We start from the raw sequence: 24,496 nt of genomic DNA, 5'->3' as shown, positions 1-24,496 counted from the left end.
GCCAAATTTCAGCAGATTTGACTTGGAGAAAAAAAAATGTTTACCTTGATCTCCAAGATTTCGGGCTTGGGCAGCTTGAACCATTGCCTGTGAACAGACAGCGTTCGTAGCCGACGAACTGCCCCAGCCCAGGCTCCAGCAAGTCCAGGGGACAGTATATCCCACTGAAGGAGATGGGACTGGAGGAGGCAAAGTTGGTCCCTCCATATCTTGTTTATATCAAATCCAATTGATTTTACATATAAGGAATATTGGGGATTGAATTCTATACTTTTAGGGTAGTGGATTTTTGATATTTCAAAGACAGAGAACATGGTGTGTTTTGACTAAAACCCAATGCCACTTTTTCTTTATTGTTTGGTAAGAAAAGATGTTTCAGAATTGAAAGGATTAAGGTGAAGGTTATATTAGATACTTTTTGAAAGGGAAAATTCTACTTGTAACCCCATCACTTTTGACTTCACCCCTATCTCATCAAATGTTACATCTTGTCCTCCTAGTATATATAAAGCTAGGGCTTGTTTAAAGGGGAGAGACCCATATCCAACATTTGAACAGGCCCAATCCCAAGAGAGAGAGTCCGAGAGTGTTCGATATCCAAAACCTCTTCATACATTTCTTTTCTGTGTTCATGGAGTAACTCACATAAATCTCTATGATATGACTTCCAGATGAAGTTTGCAATTTAAACTGTCTCACCTAACAAAGGTTTCTGCAAGGCTAATTCAATATAATGTCATAACCCAGGTTCGAAATAAAAGAAGAAGATTGGCATTCCCTTCTAAATGAAAAGATTTCGATATTCATCCGCTTCCTGTGCCATTTCTTCAGATGTTCTGTCTTTCCTTTCTTTATCCAGGTCCAGCTTTTGCTTCAATTCCTTCTCCTTTTCATCTAACTGCAAAAGAACATTGACTCACTCAGAAAACATGTGAGACTAACAAAATTCTTCTGAATAGGTAAGAAGAGCGAGGGCAAATGAAAATGTATCACTTACAGCATCATAGATCTCATCGTTATTCTCAAAGTCACGGGCTCTCCTTGGCAGGACATGGATGTGTACATGAGGCACTGTCTGTCCAGCCTCAGGTCCATCCTGAGGTGCCAAAAGACATTAAGTTCCGCAGCCAAATAACTCAATTTCTGTTTGATTCACATGTTCTGCATGAAAATATGTGACTGTGCTAGTGGCACAGCCCAGACTAACCTACTACTGGTTTCGTACTTCCCTTAGAGGATTAACAGGTTGGCCCATGGTTACCCCTACTAGTGGCCCCCTTTAGATGGGCTTATGACATACAGTATTGTAAAGTGTGCACCAATTAACCCGGGCCAATTTATCCACTAAAGTAGCTTATAATGTTTCTGAGAAACTAACCCCACATGTCCATAATGTTGGACAATTGCTCTTCTGCAAATTCAAGATAATTCTGTGTCCAGAATGACTATTCTTCCGTAAAGTAGCTTAGGTAGTGATTTTCAACATGTTTGTTTTTCCCGACTCTGAATGGATGATTTGCGTTTATTTTCAGACGAATTGAGTCAAACGAATCAGATTCGAACAGTGAGAAATAAACACCACCTCAGTCTACAATTATATATACTTGTAACATAGTTTCAGAGACATCATATTTGTAAAATAAGCGTACAAGTTAAGAAATGTTAAGTCAGAAGAAACTGATGGATACAAGGTGAAAACAAAATCAATAAAACACTTTAAGCTCATTAGTACCAGTAGTAGAGGAGGGGTTCAATCCCCATCTCCCACATGCACCTCTTAAAAAAGGACAGAGTAACAAAAAATCATGCGAGTGATTACATCGTACCTGGATTGTTAACGTTAGTGAGGATGCTTTGTGGTGCTGCTCTAGTCGTTTACCTACGTTTTGTGCCGTTAGCCACAAATCACAAGTTTCATCCGAAGTGAGATCTGCAAACCGCTTTACTGCCCGCCTTGGACAGATAAGGACATGTACATATATGTTAAGTTGATCAAGTCGAATGTTGAAATGATAAATTAATTTTGATATTTTAAACTTTTAAGAATAACAACTGATTTTTTTAAGCAAAATAACTATTTTACAAAATTCACCATATGCTCTAGAAAAGGATATGACCTGCAAAAGATAGAATAAATGGAATGGTATTAATAAAGAAGTTCTTGTTACAAACTTGAAATAAAAGAGAGGATATGACCTAATTAACAAAATTAAAGAACTAGAATTCGAAGAATAAAGGAAGATAAATTGACATTTAAAGATTTTTTTTATTGATAGTTGAATAATGTAAAAAACTAAAGGACTTCGGCTAAATAGACCCACACGGTTTCAGAGAAAAAGGAAACACAATTCCAATGTATATCTATAATCTACTTACTATATATATACTAGTTATAAGCAAACTTGGATTTCAAAAAACCCAAAAAATAGAAACACCTAATTAACTTGATTTCTTACTACTAATGTTACTAAAATCGAATTAATGGTCCCAGAGGGCTCCTTTAGATGTAGTAGTATACATGAGTCGCCCCCACCAAGGACGGTTCATACTGGACCGTTTGTAGAAGAGACTCCAACTTGGTGCAACCATCTTGAAGAGGGATACAGAGGAGGTGGACTCCAAAGTATTTGCACGACCATGGTAAGATACATTCGTTTCATATTGCCACAGTCGCCTTAAAATAACATATGACGTGTCCATGTCAGTGACATCACAAGTGACCACATCAGAGTAGTCTACGATGTACCATTTGAGGGTTTGTCGATATCATCAGGTGGAAGTTCAGACGAACTGCGAAAATTAGTCCCACTATAAGACTAACCTCTATATAAGGACTTAAGGAGCGAGAATCTGCTTCAAAACCACGGAGAACACTAATACATTAGGAAAGCGAATGAATCGTCTTCAATTGAATAAGATCCCTAATATCTGCACGAAGACCATCAATGAATTTTTTCTATTTTCATCAAAGCATGATCCAATAAGTTTGACCGAATACTAAAACCAATGGAATTCAACAACATATTCTTTGACTGATTGTCGTCTTTGCCTTCATCGCAAATATTCAATAGAGAGTCGGAATTTGTAGTCAGACTGCAACGTCGGCAAGAAACGTCTATTCATCCCATGTTGTGATAAATGTAGGGCCCATTTGTTCACCTCTTACTTCCATCACGCAAGAGCAGATTTAAAAAAGAAACTGGATATACACTGACTTGGTATGCTTCTCTAACTTGCATAAGGTCAAACAAATTCCCCACTCTAGCAATATAGTCTAGAGTCTAGACATTACTATATGTCAATCATACCATCATAAGTTGGAATTGAAGCGAAAAGAGTTAGAATGACAAGTTTCTTCTAACGCCAACCAATTGCCCTATGCCTTGAGACACAGTGAGATGGAGAGGAGGGGAAGGAGAAGTGTCCCAAGTCCCGAGGAAAATGTTGCAATTTGCAGGGGACACAAAGTATCAAAAGAGAAGTCCCAACGTGGAGGGGAGGTCTCAAGTGAAGACCCAAAAGGAACAAGGAGATGCGATGATTTTGAGCTGAGTTTGGGATTCACCGAAAGGTATCCAGCCGATTGGTGATAAGGGTTGCAATCGGTTAGATATGGAGGTGCCGATCAGTCATGGATTCGGGTGGTAGATGGGAACATGCTATGGGAATCGGTGGGTTGAAAAGTTGGTTGACTACATGGTGAGTGGGGTGAGGGTGGTTGACAATTATTTTGAGGACTTGAGTATGTCGTGAACAAGGTGGACGTGGTCGGTTGGTGGTGGATACTTTCAGTAGGCGTAGGATAAGTTTAGGTGGTTTGGCCACTTCGGTGATGGTGTGTTAGGTGTAAGTGTCTTATATACCATCGAATGATTTATACTTGAAAAGGACCAAAGTCCCAAACAACACTAATATCTCTTGGCAGCCAATAATGTATCGAATGTGAATCTGACTGCATCTCAGTTCCTAAGTTTTGCGAAGATCCATCTATAGTCGGTGAATTCTAATATTTGCCAGTTATTTACTTAATTAGCAACTTCAAAGGAAGTGTCGTTTCCTTTACTATCATGATATATAGTGATAGACTAAACTGAAATCGTAAGCTATCCGCTTACCGAGGGATAAACGAAAGACAAACCATAACACACTTCTCACTTAAATATAGAACTTCCGAATATACTTGAGCCTGGATTTTACACACTTTACAATGAAATTGGTTAGTCTTCAGGAAATGAAGCCTAATTTACTTTGAAATCCAACCAAAATTCTCGGAACCACTAAAAATTCTAATTCACTATCGCCTAAAAGCCTAAAGTAATCATCAAAAACCATCACTGTAACACTTATTGCGACATTTCTTAGACTCTCAGTACCAAACAGAACTTCCTAATCTTAAGGAAAGGGTGAAAACCAATTTACTCAACCTCAAAGGTCTCAGAAACCCTATCAAATGCATAATGGTAATAATGCAAAGGTCTCCCTCCCATTTAGAAAAATTACACTTTTAGTTTGTTTAGTTATGCATCAAGAACTAGTTAGGGTTTGATTTCCATAGTATTATGGGGAAACAAGTAACAATGTCGTCTCACTTTAGTACACAAAAGTCATGAATAATCAATCACAAGAAATCAAAAAAGAGTTAAAGACTAACCAGGAAGGAGAGGTCTAAGATTAACCAGAGCAAAGGAGAGTTGGGTAGTGAAAAATACTTCTTTCTGGTCAATCTTGTATGGACCAAACATATAACACTCATCTGATGATGATGCCATTACCTGCATATGTTAAAAGAAGCTAATCAAATTAGTACTTAATAAGAAAGAGAATGATCAAATCTGGAAAAAACAAGAAATGGGTATGAGACTAGGATTGCTATACTTTTGGGGAATTTGCAGAAGTTGATGATGAACAATACAGTCCGGTGCTTCGAAGATGAAAAGTGGGTTTGGGTTTAATTCCGAGGAGCCCTTTCCAGCAACGAGCCGAAACAAGGGTATGCTTTATCATGGCCATCTTTAATTACTCCTATTTGGTTTTCTCCCAAATTTTTGGTCCAAGCTTATGCCGGAAAGATATGAAAATGTCCCCCTAGTTTGTGACCAGTTTCCTGCAAAGTCCCGTAATCTATTTTCAATACCGAAATGACTTTCTTTTTGTTTTTAATTTCATATAGTACTTTTTTTCTTTTTTTGCATTTTTCATCTTCTCTGGCCTCTACTGCCGTCACCGCATGTAGTCCAATATAGTATATAGCTTCACCTCTACAAGAATTGAAAGACTAATATCCAACTTCTTACACGAGGAAAATGTAGCAAAAAGGAAGCTCCCAAATTCAAATAGATCGTTACATAATGTTGACAAAGTAATGCAAAAGCACCCGATGACTATAGTACTACGCTCAAATTGCATTGATCCAAATCGACTACAAAAACACCTTTGAAAGTGCTAGCAAAAGTATGGAGCAACAACGAATGTGGCCGAAATCCTTTTCTAGAACTAAAATATATCCTTACACTCATTCATTTGATGTTGTATTTTTGTGATATACTAATGTCAGGAAATCAATATCAATATTTTCTCACTGCAATCAATATCAAGAAACACTAAAAAAATTTAGTGAGATTCTAATGACATTCATAAAAATGTATGGGAAGTTCAATTATCAAGTAAAATGGGACATCTATATTTGACTACTAATGATAAATAATAAGTGTAGTAGGCATAACAAAGCATATAGCCTGAGCCAACAACTGCTCGTCCAGTTAGTTGTGCGCCTATTCCGAAAATCTGAATGTCATAAGTTTGATTCAAGGTGAAGGTGAAATCCATCATTTTATCGAATTGTGTTAAGGGTATAAAGAATAACGGTAGGAATGGGCTTTCATGCTCCTAGGATAGACTTAATTCATATATTTATTCATGATTTAACCATATCATATTGAATGTGATGACTCTTAGATTCTGATGATGTTTAAAAGTAGTTTTTTAGATATCTTTCTGATGAATGATCCTTTGGATCGCTATTGAATGTTCTTCCCTTTTTTGGAATGATCTTAGATTTTTTAACTTTTTTGTTCTTTAGTTACTACTAAATCATTTGTGAAGTTGTAAAATGTAAGGTTCTCTAAACTGGTAACTCTGTAAGCTACTAAAGTACTAAACTATTTATTCAAAGTCCAAGAATATCTTTCAAAAAAAAAAATCAAGAATAGACTTTTTTTGCTTTGTTTAGGCATCAAAATGGTCAAGCCATCAAAATTGTCCATAGTTTGTTTTGTCAAGCCATCAAAATTGTCACTGTTGACAAAAAAAAAAATCAAAATTGTCACGGACACGCTCTTTGTCATAGAGAAACTTCAAATGGTGGTTCATTTTGTCCGTTTGTCCGAGCAGACAATTGAGAGTTGCGTCCGTTCCGCCTAAACCGTACTGAGTAAGTGTCCCTTTACCGCATGTCGGTTAATGGGTTCCACGTTTTTAATTGGTAGTTTCAAAGACCTTCTCCTCTTTTTATACTTTTGACTGTCTAGATTCTCAAGTGGTGGGAGAGAGAGAGAGAGAAATTGACTTTGTAAAGTTTATTGTCAACCACAAGTTAATGGACGTCCAATTCAGGATCCCTTCTCATCATTTCCTAATTATAGCTAAATCTCAAAAGAAGCACCACAATCTTCTCTCCAACCCCCCATTTCTCTCTCAATTGTGTTCTGTTCTTTTGGGTTTAGTATTTTGTTGTTGAAGGAATGAATGAATTAATATACTAATCTAGTTTTAATAAGAAAAAAAAGAGATGGATAGGAATGTATTAGATAATCTAATTGCCAGACTATTGGAAGGAAAAAAGAACAAAGGAAAAAGAGTTCAACTTAATGAAGCTGAAATTCGTCAGGTTTGTATTGTCTCTAAAGAAATCTTCTTAAGCCAACCTATTCTCTTGGAATTAGAAGCACCCATGAATGTCTGTGGTAAGTCTCTTTACTACATTATTTATCTTCTTCATCATAACAATTAAGAGTAATGCTAGAGAACCAAAAAAACCGTGATTCGTTGTTTAGTGGATCAGAATCACTGAAAGCACGGATCACAATATTCCACATATGATTTCTGCCTAGAGTCTGTCTGGTTTTCTGACATTCCCTAGCATTTTCCCTCCATTTATGAATTTCTGCCTAGAGTCTGTCTGATCTTTCATTTCTTTATCTTCTTCTATGTCTTGTTGATGAACAGGTGATATACATGGGCAATTTTCGGATCTCCTACGACTCTTCGAATACGGTGGTTTTCCGCCGGAATCAAATTATCTTTTCCTTGGAGACTATGTAGATAGAGGAAAACAAAGTATAGAAACAATATGTTTACTTCTAGCTTATAAAATCAAGTTTCCAGATAACTTCTTTCTTCTTAGAGGAAACCATGAATGTGCTTCAATAAACAGAATATATGGTTTCTATGATGAATGTAAACGTCGATTCAGTGTTCGTCTATGGAAGATTTTTACAGATTGCTTCAATTGTTTACCAGTTGCAGCAGTTATTGATGATAAGATCTTATGTATGCACGGTGGGCTTTCTCCCGAAATGGAAAGCTTGGATCATATTAGAGCTATAGAAAGACCAATAGATGTACCAGATCAAGGTATTTTGTGTGATCTTCTTTGGGCTGATCCTGATAGAGATATTAAAGGATGGGGTGAGAATGATAGAGGTGTTTCTTATACTTTTGGAGCTGATAAGGTTGGCGAGTTCTTGAAGAAACATGATCTTGATCTAATCTGCCGTGCTCACCAGGTACTAATCTTTTTCAATTACTTGTTTCCGTATATTCTTTTGCATGCTCAGGCTCCGATGACCTAGTCTAACCAACCCAACCTGTAAACGGTGACATAGCTCCCATGGTGTGAGTACCAGAACTCGAACACCTTATACTTTCCACGATTACCTGTCGCTGTGTGGCTTGGGGTATTGCTCTTGGCGAGGGCAATCAAAGCTAAGGATGGTAGAAAGTGCGTCCAAGGGACTCCACTTGTGTGTGGCATGTGCACAACACCATGCTAAGTCCCACATTGCTTAGATTAGTGCATAAACCCTGGGATCCATATGCGAGGCTGGTACCTTGGATACCGAAGCATTTTGGGTGGGTTTACGAGAGCTCATGTGAGGAACGAAACTGTGAGCCATTGGGTAGTGCTCGCTTGCAAGAAAAGTAGCATACTTTGAAACTTCAAGGTTCTAGGCATGATCAGGCTTGGGAACCAAATCCAATCCAACCCAAGAATCATGACTTAGTCCCGGGGGTTGGTTTTGGTTTGGTTTCATTCAGTTGGACTGAGTATTCTGAGTAGCCAATTTAACACCTGTCAAGTAGACTCCTATGCAATGTTTGGCGTGCGGCAGTGGAATGTGATTACCAAGAATTACATTTCCGTAATGTGATTCCTGAGAATGTGATTATTTTCGTTTGAGGTTTGGTTTGACCAGGAATAGGAATACGATTCCTAGCATATTCCTAACTTGTTGTAAGAGGTAGACAACTACATCCAATTCCGGTGCGCCAAACATGGTCTCATGGTTTCAGCTGCTAAGGCAACTAAACCATCATTAACTAATAATGAACTATTACTATAAAATGGAAGTTAGATATTACTAATTCACCTATATGGAGATAGAATAATCCTTAAATGAAAATGGTGACAGGTTGTGGAAGATGGCTATGAGTTCTTTGCAGAGAGGCAACTAGTTACTATATTTTCAGCACCAAACTATTGTGGAGAGTTCAACAATGCAGGTGCACTAATGAGTGTCGATGCGAGTTTGCTCTGCTCGTTTCAAATCTTGAAGCCATATAGAGGAAAAACCCTTCAACTCGAATAAGTCCCTAACGGAAAGAATCGTATCGACGCCTACCATAACGAGATACACGTATACAATTTTCTTTATCTCCGATGACAGATGTGTATGTTAACTTCTTTGTTTAGAGACAACATCCTCTTCACTACTCGGCACCGACACCCTTTCTTTGCCTTAACTTTTTTTCTTCTTCTTATCTTTTCTGTTGTTGGTTACAATATAGAAGTGAGTAGGGTGGAAACGGATCGGGCTAGGTACACGCGGGTACTAGCTTCATCGGGCCGGCCACGTAAGGTAGCAAACGGATAGTGTGTGTGATGGAGGGAAGTTCTCTTCTTGCAGCATTTGAAAGAGAAGGAAGAAGGGGGTCTGGATTCATTTCATTTTAAAATATGAATTAAAATTTGCAAAATTAAAATCTTTGAGAAGCACATTATCATAGAATGTACCAAACATTGCCCCAATTTTCCAATAACTCAGGAAAACCCCACACTCATCCATGTACCAGACTTGCTTAGGCGATTTAGCATACATTTTACTTAATTCAGACGAACTCGAAGTTGTCTGACACGACCTGAATGAAGCCCTAAATTTAAATTAGTCCACTAGCAACGTTCAATTGACGATAACGGCAAAAAAGGGGTCATCTAGGTATTTTCGATAAACTAGGAGACTACGAGAGAAGCTGGTCATAAACTACGGGCATTTGGGAAATAACTCAATTTAAATTATAGTCCACTAACAACCCAAACAGTAGATTCGTGAATCGGATACAGATACCTAAGAAAATAAAAGACGAACACGAGTAGTTGTAAAAGAAATTAAAAGGGTTTAACCAGAAGATTGAAACCCATTTTCGAGTTTGAGCAAAGAGGTTATGTTTGTTCAACATCCATTAGTTCGGCCAAATAACATGAACAAGTCTTTGCCTGTTACCCGTTTATATGTCGTTGTAGAATAATTAATGCAGTTACGTCGTTTTTCTTAAACCAACCCTTATTAATTTTCATGTACACCATTTAGAAGTTCTTAGTGTATTACCACGCTTGTTTCAAAAAGCTTTGGCATTTGAACAAACAACAAAGTTCCAGATTAAAGAAAAGGTCATTTTGTTCTTCACACTAATAACAAAGAGAAAGAAAATCAAGTACTCAAATACAAAACTACTACTATAAGAGATTGTTTACCTCATTTAAGCGAGCAATTTCTGTTGTTAGATCTCCGTCTGAAGACATGGTGACGGTTGGGATTTAGGTGACCGAACGAATCGTAACTGAATTTGTGAAAAGGAAGTGGTTAGGTTTGTTGACTTCATGGTTGATGAATGCTTGAAGTTACTGAAGTGACACCCTCTTCGTCTAATGCCGAAGTGAGATTTTTAACTCGATAAATTCTAGACAGAAGATCTGATGTTAATGGACATGAAACTTATTCTTCTTCAAGCTCTGTTTGTTCTAAATTGTGTTGAAAGCTTCCTTTAATCCATTTGTTATTACAAACCAACTAATCTAAAGTATATTTTTTTTAATTTGCTACTTATAGATGTTGTTCAACTGAATAGAGAAAACATTCAGAATAAATAACAACATTTTGGTAAAGAAAAAACAAAGGAAAACAAAAAAGATTGAAAAAAAAATAGCAAAAAACAGCAAAAAAAAATAGCAAAAATAACACCTGATGTTATGATAAAAGCAATGTAATATATATAGCCAAATTTATGGTTTGAGTTAAGCAATTTAACCAAGTTGTATGAATTTCATGGTTTACAAAGTGATAATGAAATACAAGCATGTCTTCATACAAACCTAGAAAATGAGCTTCTACATCAAACAAGACCCTCTACTAAATTATAAACTAAAAAAAACAAATCTAAAAAGCCAACCCGGCGAATAGATAATATCTATGTTACCATCTATAACAGAACCAAGGATGAAGAGAAGAACAACGCGATGTTGCAAAAGGTATTATGAAGGGGGTTTAACCTGAGCCATCTTGAATTCCATTTCCCATCCAAGCGTAGTGTGGGTATATTTGCTTTAACTTCAGTTAGTTCGACCAAACATGAACAAGTCCTTGCCTGTTACCCGTGTATATCTCGTTACGTTCTTCGTCATAGAATAATGCAGTTATGTCTTCTAAGGCTTCTGCTACTGTGTTTCTCGTTTTGGGTGTATATAAAGATCTCTTTTTTAATCTGCCATTAAAACCACTACTTCCACCAGTGCTACTGCTTTCTTCCTCCTCCTTGGTTTTGTCATTCCCTGCACGTATCTTGGCTAAGCATTTTCCTGTCAAGATATTGCTGATATTGATCGAACCAGCTGTAGAGAAAGAAAAGTAACTGTTAGAGACGTAAGAAATTACTTAATCGTTCATATAATTGAAACCCCAAACACATGTAGAGGCAAAATATTCCTATAGCTTAACTTGATCCGAACAATTCATAGTAAAAAGGTATATTTTGTATTTCAGCTAGGTCATGTTCGTCTTTCCAATGCCAGGGTTTTAATTGTGTTGTTTCATAGAAAATCTTTTTTTTTGTAAGAAATTACCACTTCCTTCTAAGCGATCATCTGAATCTGCCTTGCAATACGAAATTATAAGATCTTGATCACTAGTGATGTAGATGTTGTTTGTGTTGCAGTCCGGGTGCCATAATAGGTGATCCTCAAACGAAGTTACAAGCTCCCCACGGAAGTTCCAAACAGCCACAGTCCGATTCCGAAACGTCAAGAACAATTGATTCTCGTATAAGAAAATGAATGCTGACGGAGTCATGAAGTCCATTCTGCTAACTTCTGTAAGCTCGGCATTTCTAACCTGAAAGGATTAGTTTATCAATTAGAACATACAAAATATTACGAGGGATATGGGTGTTTTAGGATAGGAATTAACTAGGAAAATCTTACATCAAGAATCTGCAAATTCTCATCTTCTTGTTTAACAAGGAGCTTCTCGTTAAATTGTTCTATGAAGTCCACCTTCTTATTGCGATGAAGAAGATGGTTAAAGGCTTTGAGAACAGTTCCGTCCTCTATCGATAAAATCTTAAGAGGGACATGACTACCAGTTCTTGTATATATCAGGAGCATGATCCCCGGACTGTTGCAAGTTGACAAAGAAAGATAAAAATAAAAACTACAAGAGAAAGAAAAGTTAAATAGCAATAAATACTAAAGTATCATACAAAATGGCATTGGCATTTGAAGGACAGTTACTTGTCCCCCATAAAAAGTAGCAGGTCATTCTGTTATTTACGGTAACTAAAACAGAGATATTAATACAAAATCCTGTTGCCTGAGATTAATCTCTTGGAACTAACTGATGTCGTAGATTTCATTTTCACTATTGGAGCTCATTTAACCAAGGAAATGCTCATAGTGGCACAATCCAACAAAATGGGAGCATATATTATTCTAAGAGAGTAAGACCACCATAGAATATCAAATACGCAGATCATAAACGGGTATATGTTATTAGTTATAGCAAAATAAAGTTTGTCTTGTAACTCCAGATTCAACAACTATGGATGTTATGAGATGTCAGAACTTTGTGGCACCCGGTGTAGGAAACTTTTTTAATGACATTATAGTATAGGCCTGATTATATGACTCGAGGAGAGAAGGGGATAAAAGGCTACCTGATCTTGATTTCTTGAACACTCGTGTCCGATATAGAATATAACATTGTATAGTTTTTCAGGTCGAATACCTTGTATATACTGAAAAGAAAAATAAAGACGGTAAGCGTTCCACTGAAGGTACAAGGTAGTACTGGAACACAAAAACATAGCAGGACAAGTCAATTGAGTACCTGTCTTGCGCAGAGTAGGTGAGAACTTTACCATTTACATCATCAAACTCAACAAAACCAGGCCACTTCAGTGACTCGGATTCAAACAGTGGAAAACCAGCGTCAGGCTTTCCTCTCCGTATGTACCTACATTACTTGAAATTAGCTTCTTTTTTCTTTATAGAATATGAAGAAAATGCAGACAGATAAATAGTACTCAAGTACAAAATATATGGATACATAAATTATTATTATTGTATACACATATATAGGAATTCCACATACTCAATCCTTGTTGTTCTGCATTTCAACGAGCTGAAATTATCAGATGCATAAACTGAAACTGTAATAAGTGAGTCGTTGTTCTTATTATAGAACAAGCTCCGAATGACTTCATCAGGACTCACATTGAGAAAGCATATTCTTTGGTTTGTCTCTGCATCTCAAAATAGAAACATTAAGTATGTAACAAATCAGTTCAGAATTAGAGGGTTCTTAAGTAAATAATGTTATAAAATCCGATTACACATGGAAGAAAAATGTTCGCTTACCTCTGCTAAATGCTGCACAAACACCAGAATGTGCTAGAGCGAAGACAATATCCCTTGCTGCCACTATCTCAATAATTTTCGATCTCTTCTTCAGAAAAGGGAGTACCATTGGGCAGTGTCCCTTGGGATCATGAGTATCATATTCCTCCTAGAATTGTCATATGAAGTGTCAGTGGAAAATTCAAATGGTGACACAGAGACGTGCTATAAGTTTGGGTTTATATCGTATACACACAAATAAGGATCCAAAACAATGTCGAACTAAGGAGGATTAGAAACAAAAGCTGCATTAAATTCCTGATTGCAGTTGTTTGTTTATAGCAGATCAGAACATCTTTCGACAACTTGTATGATGAAAAAAGTGTGAATCATGACAACAGTCTTGACTCTTGAACAAAATCAATACCATATAATATAGTAATTGTGGCACATACAAGTACTAGACTAATTGAATAAGGATCTTTGAAAGTGCACAAAATGTAGATTAGGTTCTGAGTTCTGACCAAGGTATTCACGAGTTTTGACGGCTAGGGAAATGAAATCAAGGGTACATAAATTTTATGAAGATTCTCCATCAACATTTACGGCAACCTAAATTTCAATCTGAACTAAGATAATGAAGTTGTGCACTAGCCAGCCCTAAAACTACTACAAATTTCATCACAAGTTCTTAAATTTAGACAGGTATTAAAACTTTATATCTACTTTGTTACTAGTAAGGTATACAATTATCGAACTAAATAAACACATACTAAATGAAAAGCAAGATAGTGATAAAACCCTAACCTGCAAGCTGATATTCCTGAAACGTTCTTGAGCATTACTCATACTAAAAGCCCGATCTCTCTTAGAACAAATCTCCCGTCTTTGAAGTTTTTTTACACTATTAACAAATCCCTCAACCCGCTGTCTTTTTTTGTTAGCCAAGATACGACGACCTGAGCAAGGACGAGGGCTAACAGAAATCCTCTTCCCATCCATCTCGGAAACCCTAAAAAACGTCTTATTAGAACATTAACGAGAACTGAACCCAAATTGATGAACGATTTACTACCCCCTCTAAAGAAAAACGTAATCTCAAACCCCCAAATTTTATTATAAACCTTAAAGTCGAAATAGATAGTTACTTCAGAGAAGCAAACCCGTAAATTAATCACTCTAATACTAATAGAAAAGAGGGAACGATCTAGGGCTTTTTTCAGCTGGAAGACCACAAGGAAACCCTAGAAATCAAATTCAATCCGAAAGAAGGAACAAAGACCTAAAATCTCTCTCTCTCTCTACTTTCTCTATGTAGAGATCCGAAGGTGAGTGTCGGCCTGTCGGGGGAGGAGATCCTCCCAAGTCCCCGATCAGGTTTTAAAATCCAAAATTGGATCAATTTGACGGCGATTTTTGACGGCGTTAATATTTTCAAACGGTTTGCTTAAGCATTTTACTATAATGCAACAAAGAAGGTGGAAAATAAAACCTCCACATCAAATTGTTATACTTCCTCATATGCAAAGCTATGGGCCCACAAGTATCCCAACTGACTTCCCACCAAAGTATGTAGTCGAACAAAATTTAGTAACAAAAAGTAAAATTTTTCAGTTCTTCAGATTGTGTCTGGACACATACTTAGCCACGCACGATATATGCCGGATATAGCGACATTTTTCCAGATTGAAAATGAATGCTTGATTATAGAATTAGAAGGTATCATATCAGGATAAAAAAAACCATGAGTCCATGACATATTAGGACCAAAATTATTGCAAAATATGCGTTTCCCAATAAAATTTTGTGTATGAATGCATATTGTTGGGTTAATGGAGTAGCCAATTTTTTGTAACGAGCTAACTTATTGATGAGATGTAATTTGTTAACTCTGCAACGGGATGTAAAAGGCCCAGTCTCAATATCTTCTCGTTTAACAGAAAGCTCGACTATGAAAATTCTTCCCATACCATCTCATAAAAACCCTTTATTTTCGCTTGCTTTTATAGAGTATCTTAAGAAGTTACATAGAATTAGGGGTGTTAACAATTGAGAAACTTAATATATTTAACACGTCAAGGACAATAGTGTTTGACCTTTGGCCGTTTGGTTCTTAGTGGCTACGATCGTATTCTAGTTAATATTTCTACCGATAAAATGGAAAGACAAGAAAATACGTTTAACACTTGTTTAAGTAACACTATACATCATTCCAGTACAGAAAACTTCTCAATTCCAAAATCATTTTCTTGTTACTTAAAATGAGAATTTCTGAAAGTCAAAGTTGATGACAGGCTCAAGTTGGTTTAACCTTGTTTAGTTCCAGAGCCAGCCCACCAAGTTTTAGTGCCTGCTAATATATATTTCCCCTAACTAGAAATAAGTGAAATCTCTGCTACAAATCCCATGGCTTCAGGGCCACCTCTTTCAAGCAAGGAAATAGCCAATTCCCATTCATTCCAACTTCTCAATCCTTTACCTAATTTCCTCAAAGTCTCTGGTTTAACCTCCTGAATCCACGCTGGCGCAAACCTAACCAACAATCCGAGAAAGCATGAAACATATGCCTTCCATGTCACAGGGTCACAACCGAGCGAAATATTACCCTCGAGTGCCGCCGCTAGAAAATCTGTGTGGACCCTGACGATAGTGGCCCATCTAGAGCATGAACCAGATCGAGAAGTGGGTTTGACTCCCCAGATAAACGACCCTGATAGGAATAAAAAATATGCCATCGAATAGCCTTCCAAGATACACGAAAACGAACCTACTTCTCGGTTTTCTCCTTCTTTTGTAGACAGAAGCCGAGTAGGTATTGTTTCCTGAAATAGCAACTGCACCAATGGCACTCCACCTGATACACATAACAAACTCGCCCCAAGCATACCCGCCTCGTTTGCTCTCGAAGCAGCAGAGCCCAATGATGATAGACTTGATTTCAGACGTGGGGATTGTTTGCAGACCTGCTTCATAGCTGGTTCTCGGGCTTTCTCAATGACAAGGTCCAAAATTATGGTGTTCACAAACTGGTTGTTTTGAATCATTCTGCACACTCGTAGATAGAGGAAACCTGGTGCTATATATTTGTGGCTACCATGGGCTGAGATGGTTGTACCCAAAAGCCCGTGGACCCCAACTGGAGAAGCAGCGTCATTTGGGGAATCAAGGAAGGAGGAGAAGCAGCTTCTAAGAAGTTGAGCAACAGCTCCTTGATCCTGTTTGAAGACAGAACGAGAACACGATGAAACGATAAAGTCATGCCACCGACGAACCTTTTGGGCCCACAAAGCTCCAATTGTTGGCATGCTATTCCACGTACAACCTTCTGCACAATTTTCTAAGGCGGGTCCAGCTACCCCATGTATATACTCTAAACTCTTTTCGAGCTTGAATGTTATTGTTAAGCTAACCAGCGCCGCCACTGGCAATGGAAGCATCACAGTTGCAGATGCTCCTGAAGAAAACCATTACGAAAAAACGATGATCAAATTAGAACCTTCTATTATATCTGACACATGTTTGTGTATTTTCCGCTACTGAGAAGCATAATGACATTTATAACGCCAATTTTCTATTTCTAAAATTGGAATAGGTAATAGTGTAATACAAATTGATCAGAATACTACAGATTTTAAGGAACTCAATTCGGGAGATACACTCTATCTTGAGAAACATGGGCATCCCAATTCCCAACAAGTTCTCAGAATCTAAAAGTAAATGCATGAAATAAAATGAGTATGGGAATCAAAAGTGCAAAGAGGACGACGATCCTAAGACGTACCTGGTGACGAAGCGGGTACAGTCACTCCGGCTGCAGCAAGTATTTCCTTAACCTCAGCTTCAATTGAAAGAAGGTTAGCAGCTGGGCTAGGCCAATCTGTTCCATTCATTGAAACAGGCTTCCATATACCACGAGTAATTTCAGCAGAAAAGTAACTAATAATAGCTGCAAGCGAAGCTGGCAAAAAGTCCACGAGATCTCTCAGACCTGCAAAGTGTTCAAGACAAGAGATTCATGATATAGGTCAAGAATGGAAGACGGATAGATAATCTCTCTTGCATATCACGTCACTACCATCTTCTTGAAAAAGTATTACTTCACTGTTATATTCCCGACTAGTTAGTTTTCGAACCAGTATTTTCAAGCATTAAAAATTCAATAGCAAAAGATGCTCGAAAACTAAACGGATGATCTAAATAATTTCATATGATGTTATGATGAATATTTATTCAAGTGGTTCTTGTCGTGTCGGATACTCAGATACTCGTGTTAGATACTTGCTAAGATTTTGTACGTAAATCTTACTTGCACTTGCCTCACTTAGGCATTTTTCCACTTACCATGTCCAATGCCTGATAAGTTAAAAAACATCTAAAAGAGAACATTTTCAAAATTGATATGCAAGTATGCAAGTGCCATTGAAGTAAATATAAAACATTGAATAGTTCAAACTAGAAAGTAAGCAACCAATGGAAACGATATTACCAACCATATTAACAAAAGTTATTATTACTATTGGTAACTACTAACCTGTTACTAAATCCCGTGACGAAAGCCTACCATGAGCACAGGCAGTTACAGTTGCCTCCATAACAAAAGGGACTGCTTCTAAAACTTCCCATGCAGATAGAACAGGTCTTTGATTACCATCTTCTCCACCACTTGCAGGAGATTCACTTATACTGCTGCCTGAAAGTGTTGATTGGTTACTTGAAATACCCCCACCTTTAGTTATTCTCCAGTGAATCATATTTAATATTTTATTAGCAACTTGATGAACAGGGTTTCCACTAGAGAGACCCGAAAGAGTCGAAGCTATACAAGCTTTATTTTGACAATACCAAGCCCTTAACTTTGGAAATGAATCAATATATACTGGTTGAGTAGATTTTTCACGTGGGTTTGAAACAATTGTAGTTTTATCAGTTGGATTAGAATTTTGCAACGGAATGCGGCTATTATGTAAAATCAATAGATATTCAAGAGTTAGCTCAGATCCAGTGTACCCTCCTCGGGCGGTAGTACAGTGTTCATGAGGAGGCCTATAGAACTTCCACAAGCGTAGTAGAAAGAGAAATGCGCAAGAAAATACTGTATAGGCTGAGATATCGTCACTTGTGCTTGATTTGTGACTTGATGCTGGTACGTTTGATCCAAATGCCTCACAAAGTGGCAACAAGGAAGCTGCCACTTCGGGTATCTGTAAAAAACATTCCAAGTCAAATGCAGCGAAAAAACAAATACGCCTTTCAATCAGGCGTTAATGATGAGATGAATCTTCGGCAAACACGACATCATCCATTTACTGACGAATCATGGAGAGGGCAATTAATTTAGCCTCCTAATAGATGGTCATACAGATGTAGAGGTAAGGCCGACCATTAGTATGTTAGCCCGGACTAGCCTCCTACGATTCCTTTGAGGAAGCCAATTTCAGTCTCTTTTGAATGAATACTAATTATCACAGGTCCATCCTAAAACAAGCCTCCTCTTCCCGTGAAGTTCTGGTTCCACTCTTGGATAGATGTGTATCTACATGAACTACAAAGGAAAACAGGAAAGATCTTCTCTTACCACACCATGTAAAGAAAGAATATGAACATTGTCAATAGGAGACATCCCAAAAAGAAGAGAATGCAACATGGACATATATTCAACATAATGATTCCCAGGTCCAGTAAAATTGGGAGGTACAGGAGGAGATAATAGCTTCACTACGAAGTTCACCACATGTTCCTACAGAGAAATGAATTTGACAAAGAGAATGAGGTAAAGATCATTAAGAAAAAGACTTTCAACAGGTCGGTCAAACTTCATGAAACACTAATAACTTCAATACCTGGATGTTCCATCCACGACTGAGAGATGCACCACACAGAATCTTTGCAGCGGCTGCTCTTTCCTCCTCAGACCCATTTAAAGCAATGTGATATAACTTCTCAATCTCCACTAAGCTTAAATCGAGGAGGGTAGGAAGATCAGATAATATAATCACCAGGTAACGAGTGTTAACATCTCAGAAGATACTCCTTTACCTTGAAGCAGGAGTTGCAATGAGAGCATTTTTCAATGGACCAACTACTGGAGCTCCTTCCATAAAGTTGGACCAAGGAGATCCTTGACCCAGTGATGAATCTGATTGTGAGGTTATTGATGGAGCAGATACATAACCTGGCCAAAAATATGCTGATGTGTCGATCAACTTTCTTGCTATGCAAGCCTCGACTATGAGATGCAGCATTGTCCCCCCTGTCAAAAGAGAAAGTATGTGATCGAACAACCTGTACTAAATAGGGGGCTGAGGTGAGAGAGAGAGAGAGAGAGAGAGAGAGAGAGAGAGAGAGAGAGAGAGAGAGGTCATGTAATCAAATATTAACACTATTTAAGTTACCTCCATTTAAGTTACCTCCTTTACCATGTGCTTCGCCACGGATGCTGCTACCAAAACTCTCTCCGCTTTTCTTGAAATTAAAAATGAAGTTTGCTGCTTTTGCAGCCGCATTGTTTGCTGAAACAACTACAGATGATGGAGGGGAAAGAATACCGGAAAACTGGCCAAGAATCCGAAGTGAAGAAATTAGTCCGTTTCTTTTTGAAGCATGACCTTTCCCGTCTTCAGAACCAGGTTCTCTCTTCCTGGATCCACTGCCACCTTGGAGCGAATGTGCAGGCATTTCACCATCATCCTCCATAAGTCGAACAATTGACAATGGTGTAATAGACAAAAGAACACAAAGACGTGAATCTAAATGTGGAAAAGGCCCTTCTAGAGGATCACGCTCCTGCAATGGATCAGAGAGAAAGAGGTTATCCGCCAGTTAACTTCCGAGGAATAAAAAGAAAGATGTGTTTGCACTTTAAAGATATGAATTTGACTTAACTCGTTGCACAAGACGAAGCGCTGCAATCCAGAGTGCTTGAAAGGTCTCTTGCCAGCTCGCTTGGTTAATTACATGGAGTGTTTTGGTTAACTCTGCAGTCATGTCATTCAGCTTACAAAGAATTAAAGTTGTGCTAATCATAATGCAACTTTATAGTGATGTTTCATAGTTGAGATGCTGACAAGCCTTAGAAAGACGTAAGCATGAACACGGGGCCCTATACATACTTAAAAGATTCGAACACAGTTAAGAATGAATATTTACCTGTAAGGGTATCAACAGCTGAATTAGCCGGAAGTTGCTTCGCATCCATTGCACTTTCCATATAAATATCAAAAGGCACCCAACAAGCAGCACGATGAGCTCCAAAATTGCAGCATGAGGTAGAGCTACAAGATCCAATATCAATCAGAGCTCCAGCTAGCTGACGCTTATTCAATTGATTTTGGAAAGTCAGAACTCTCTGGATATTTGCAGACAATCTTGCCAAATGCTGGCTTGCAGACTTTAAATTTGACGATGCCAATTTATGATCTTCCATGAATGCCAGTCTTTGAAGAAGCCCGTTGAACTTTTCAGGCCTATTTCTCAACAGAAAGTCTGTATCAATAACTTCTATATCCTTATGAGCTATAAATATCTTAAATATACAAATACCCACCAAGAGAAGAAAAAAAAAATCATGAAACATCCTATAAATCAGCAAAGCGTGCAAGTATAATAAGGATGCATTCTTTTCAACATTCTGATCCATGCACTTCTAAAATTTAGTGCAGAAGAAAACATACATGTTTAAGTGAACAAGACGAAGTAGAATTGTTGCCTTTCTGTTTTCTGTCAATTTTGACAAGACCTCCATAGCCGTAAATGCATTAGCTCTCCGTAGCTGTTCACGATTTTCATTTATTCTATCATTGTGACTTCCTATGTAGTCTATGTCCATCTCTCCAGCTCCAAAAACGCTACTTAATTTGTCTGTTGATGTTGGTTTCAAACCCCAATCGTCAAATGTGCTATCCATTAAATAGATTATGATACTAAATAGGAACAAAACCAATGCATGACCAATCTCCAATATCTGCATTCCGTAAGTGTGTGAAAGTTGTAGAGCATCATCTACAGACTTCAGTATCCTGCATAAGAAAGGAGTTCAATCAGAAGGATGACTTCTTTTAGCGGCAGAGGTGGGTAGCAGACAATTTTGCAAATCCTCGGCTCCTTCTCTGTATCATCTGAATGTATATTAAGTAATATATGTGAAGTTACTAACTGTATCATCACATTATGAACTTCACATATCATAAAGGCTATTCCTAAGACGCTTGCCATTTTTTAGCGAGTGCTCCATGGCTACACATATGACCTATGGTGTGGTTCTACTTAGTTGCAAGCGCAAAAGAACAAAGTAGAAGACGACAGAATCGAACAGGAGTAACAACTTAGTAAGGAATAATTCACTGAAATCAAGAAGTTCATTTTGTAAAATTACAAAACGTAAGAATCACGACGATATGGGAAAACAGCTTAGTCGAGTTAGTGAATCAGTAAACCTCACAAAACTAGGAAGTAGTTATATATCCAAATATATACGTTAAATATTGAGCACAAAGGTTAACAAAACAATTGATCCTAAACATCAAAGAATTGAAAAAATAAAAACTCAGAGGAGAATTCTAATATGCGCATAGATGATCGCGACAATTTACCAAAATGTAGACTGAAAGAATACTACATGCCAGAGTTCAAAAACAATAAAACATGTTGGCCAAAGACATGTCATTGAATATGATCTTGCTTAAGCCTTACTCCACTGTCAAGTCTAAAACTATTTCAAAGGAAAAGAAAAATTTTGACAGATTGATTGTCCGATCACCAACTCCACAGAACCTGTTAAGATACATGGACTGCTATAGTTAACCTAATAGGCTAATATAGATAAAAGAACGTGAACAATAGTCTGTGCTAGTAAGCATACTACTATGCTTTTATTAATTAAGCAAAAACCTCAAACTCCAACGGAACGGGGATAATTTCTTTCAATAGAACGAGTCAATTCCTCCACATAAATGAAGCTTCATTACTTACACGTTTAATAGCAAAACCAATACCAATTAACCCATAAATGATAAAGGGGATAACAGTCCTTACTTCTTTTTAGAATGATCTGCCTCAGTTGAAGTAAACAGAAAGGCATATCGGCTTACAAGTTCAAGATAGAGTCTATAAGCCTCTGGCTGAGTCCGTCGATGAGGAATGACCCTGAGATTATACAACCAAACGGTAAATAAGAGTTGACCATAAACATTGTTACAAGTTCACAGAGGCATATCTACCTTGATGTTTATTCAACGAGTTCTAAAATGATAACAAATGGTAATAGTTCATCAAACAATCTACCTTGTGAAACCTAGATCAATTCAAATGCTTGACAAGCAATATTAAGTTTCTGGGGGTAAACCTAATGAAGTCAAGCTGAGGATTCTAATTACAATAACTGAAAGTGTGGCTGAGTTGACTCGGTCAAAGATCAATCGACTACCCAATTTTCTAAAAAATTATCTCAAACTACTAACCAACTTCAGATTTCCAGTAAAATCAATTAGGGCAAAAACATAAGTACGTTTGTAGATTAAGTGGGTAAGAAGTAAATACATACCTGGAAGTGAGAAGAGAGAGAATTTGAATAGAAGAAAGAAGACCAGAAGAAATTGCTTGATCAATGAACTTCCAGAGAAGAGGATTATTATTAGTAAAACAAAGATTTGAAACCAAAATTTGCCCTAATTCGGTACTTGGGACTTGTAATCCTGCTTCTTTTACACACTTGGTAACTTCAATACCTAATATCAATGGTGGGTCTTTTCTCCCTTGACACCATTTTACAGTTTCTAATACTCTATCTTCAAAACGAGTCAACTCGTTCGCCATTTTTGTTTTTCTCTCTTTATTTCTCCATGAAAATTTTCCTTCCTCGCGCTGAAAAACGGAAAACGTTGTTACCGTAGAGGAAGAAGAAGAAGAAAAATTAAACCTTGAAAATGACTTTAGCGTACGTTGAGATTATTGACCTAGAGGATCTAGTCTTTTATGGGGTTGTTGATTTATTGACTAGAGTGGCTGCCCATGACTATAAATATGACATTCACAAATTTTGATTTTTCAAATAATCCAATGTCTCAAAAACTTGATGAAAATATATAGTCAAAGAAAAGCTTACCTCACGATTTAAGTCAAGACTTTGAGTAAATAGTAGTTGTTTTTTTAATTATTATTATTATTATTAAAATCTCTAAATTAATTGTTAAAGTTTTAAAATATTTACATGTCTTCTAGAAGATCTCTAAAATAATAATGGGAGTGATATGTAGTTTTATGGTTATCATTCTCTCTTCCTCCAGTGTGGAGCTTACAAACATGGGTGTTAACAATTCAGATCTAGTTCGAAGATCTGACTATCCAAATTTGGAACTTATTAAAAATTACAGTTCCATTTCGTAACAGTTTATGTTCAATCCTATAATACAAGGATCCATAACCATAACATATAAAAAAATGCGGTACATTGGATGTATGGTATTTATCGGTTCTCTTTAAGACATGTTATTTATCGTTTTTACAACTAATTAGGAAGGTTCTATTCGCTAATCGAACTTTTCGTTAATCGGTACGCAAAAATTATCGACTGTAATTTTTGCCTCGTAAATGGATACCCATTGCCACCCAACTTACAAAACTTCCACTACAATAGGGTAATGATTGTAGAGATGGGGCGCCTATAGAACTTTTCGCTAATCCGTAGAGGAATGCTCTTCAAACGAACTTGGCCGCCAATCGCCATAGACGAACGTGGTGTGAGAACATGGGGCAACTTCCCGGGAGTACAGATTCTCATCCAGCTGTAACCCTCCGAATGAAAGGGCTAATTAAGCTTTGGCCCCAACCTGTGGCCAACCATATGTTTATATCCATATGTGTCTCCAATTCCAATTTGAACCCATATGTGTCAAATGTTATTTTTGACTCCCAACTTTTGTTTTATAACTTTTCCCATTTTTTCTTTGGAACCAGTCATCGACAGAGAGTATCTAGATGGTCGATCTTCTGTCGACGACTATCTATTTTGTATTTATTCTCTCCACTACCCCCATTACTACCACCCCTATTTTCATCCACCACTGTGAAAACCATCTCTTTTCTAAACCTCCACGACCCTATACCTTGAAATTTAAATTCCCATCTTCACCCATTACCAGCAAAGATAAATAATCTCTGTAACCCTAAGTCCCCTCCATCATTAACGAGACTTTTTTTTTTTAGAAATCAAACTTCATTTAAATGTCAATAGACTAATGAGAATTACATCATGAAGTTGAACAACAAAGACACAACCAAAGTCGGACAAACAAGAGAAGTTATGCCCACTTGGGGTGCCACTAGAGCTGCCTGATC

At 37.4% G+C, this 24,496-nt stretch overlaps 4 protein-coding genes across 7 annotated transcripts; 1 reads left to right on the top strand and 3 right to left on the bottom strand.

The window, feature by feature from the left end:
- Positions 1 to 587: 587 nt before the first annotated feature.
- Positions 588 to 5,093, bottom strand: LOC147541819 (bifunctional bis(5'-adenosyl)-triphosphatase/adenylylsulfatase FHIT-like). Its single transcript, XM_086636517.1, has 5 exons — positions 4,876 to 5,093; positions 4,650 to 4,772; positions 1,827 to 1,973; positions 998 to 1,096; positions 588 to 898 (listed from the first exon to the last, which is right to left on the bottom strand). Exons 1-5 carry the CDS (start codon positions 5,008 to 5,010, stop codon positions 782 to 784), a joined length of 621 nt encoding a protein of 206 aa, XP_086492643.1. The 5' UTR covers positions 5,011 to 5,093; the 3' UTR covers positions 588 to 781.
- Positions 5,094 to 6,521: 1,428 nt separating this feature from the next.
- LOC147541818 (serine/threonine-protein phosphatase PP1-like) lies at positions 6,522 to 9,037 on the top strand. Its single transcript, XM_086636515.1, has 3 exons — positions 6,522 to 6,962; positions 7,225 to 7,784; positions 8,691 to 9,037. Exons 1-3 carry the CDS (start codon positions 6,788 to 6,790, stop codon positions 8,865 to 8,867), a joined length of 912 nt encoding a protein of 303 aa, XP_086492641.1. The 5' UTR covers positions 6,522 to 6,787; the 3' UTR covers positions 8,868 to 9,037.
- Positions 9,038 to 10,523: 1,486 nt separating this feature from the next.
- LOC147541817 (uncharacterized) lies at positions 10,524 to 14,796 on the bottom strand. Of its 3 annotated transcripts, XM_086636512.1 has the most exons (9): positions 14,290 to 14,565; positions 13,973 to 14,177; positions 13,187 to 13,334; positions 12,921 to 13,071; positions 12,657 to 12,782; positions 12,484 to 12,564; positions 11,753 to 11,945; positions 11,396 to 11,663; positions 10,524 to 11,164 (listed from the first exon to the last, which is right to left on the bottom strand). In XM_086636512.1, the coding sequence occupies exons 2-9, from the start codon at positions 14,165 to 14,167 to the stop codon at positions 10,890 to 10,892; spliced, it is 1,437 nt and encodes a 478-aa protein (XP_086492638.1). In that variant the 5' UTR covers positions 14,168 to 14,177; positions 14,290 to 14,565; the 3' UTR covers positions 10,524 to 10,889. The 3 variants fall into 3 exon arrangements, with proteins under 3 accessions (XP_086492638.1, XP_086492637.1, XP_086492639.1); XM_086636511.1 differs by having other exon boundaries at positions 13,973 to 14,796; XM_086636513.1 differs by having other exon boundaries at positions 13,187 to 13,390; positions 13,778 to 14,735.
- A 533-nt stretch (positions 14,797 to 15,329) lies between these two features.
- Positions 15,330 to 23,217, bottom strand: LOC147541816 (mediator of RNA polymerase II transcription subunit 33A-like). Of its 2 annotated transcripts, none has more exons than XM_086636509.1 (12): positions 22,704 to 23,217; positions 22,196 to 22,306; positions 20,836 to 21,180; positions 20,312 to 20,628; positions 20,048 to 20,139; positions 19,558 to 19,948; positions 19,202 to 19,415; positions 19,006 to 19,120; positions 18,741 to 18,902; positions 17,697 to 18,366; positions 16,947 to 17,153; positions 15,330 to 16,619 (listed from the first exon to the last, which is right to left on the bottom strand). In XM_086636509.1, exons 1-12 carry the CDS (start codon positions 22,973 to 22,975, stop codon positions 15,535 to 15,537), a joined length of 3,981 nt encoding a protein of 1,326 aa, XP_086492635.1. In that variant the 5' UTR covers positions 22,976 to 23,217; the 3' UTR covers positions 15,330 to 15,534. The 2 variants fall into 2 exon arrangements, with proteins under 2 accessions (XP_086492635.1, XP_086492636.1); XM_086636510.1 differs by having other exon boundaries at positions 19,573 to 19,948.
- Between the last annotated feature and the right edge of the window lie 1,279 nt (positions 23,218 to 24,496).

The sequence above is a fragment of the Eschscholzia californica genome, unplaced genomic scaffold, assembly GCF_041429995.1.
Source record: "Eschscholzia californica isolate CP2 unplaced genomic scaffold, dmEscCali1.0.p SCAF_4, whole genome shotgun sequence".
Classification (NCBI taxonomy): Eukaryota; Viridiplantae; Streptophyta; class Magnoliopsida; order Ranunculales; family Papaveraceae; genus Eschscholzia; species Eschscholzia californica.
This window is presented reverse-complemented; position numbering and strand designations above follow the sequence as displayed.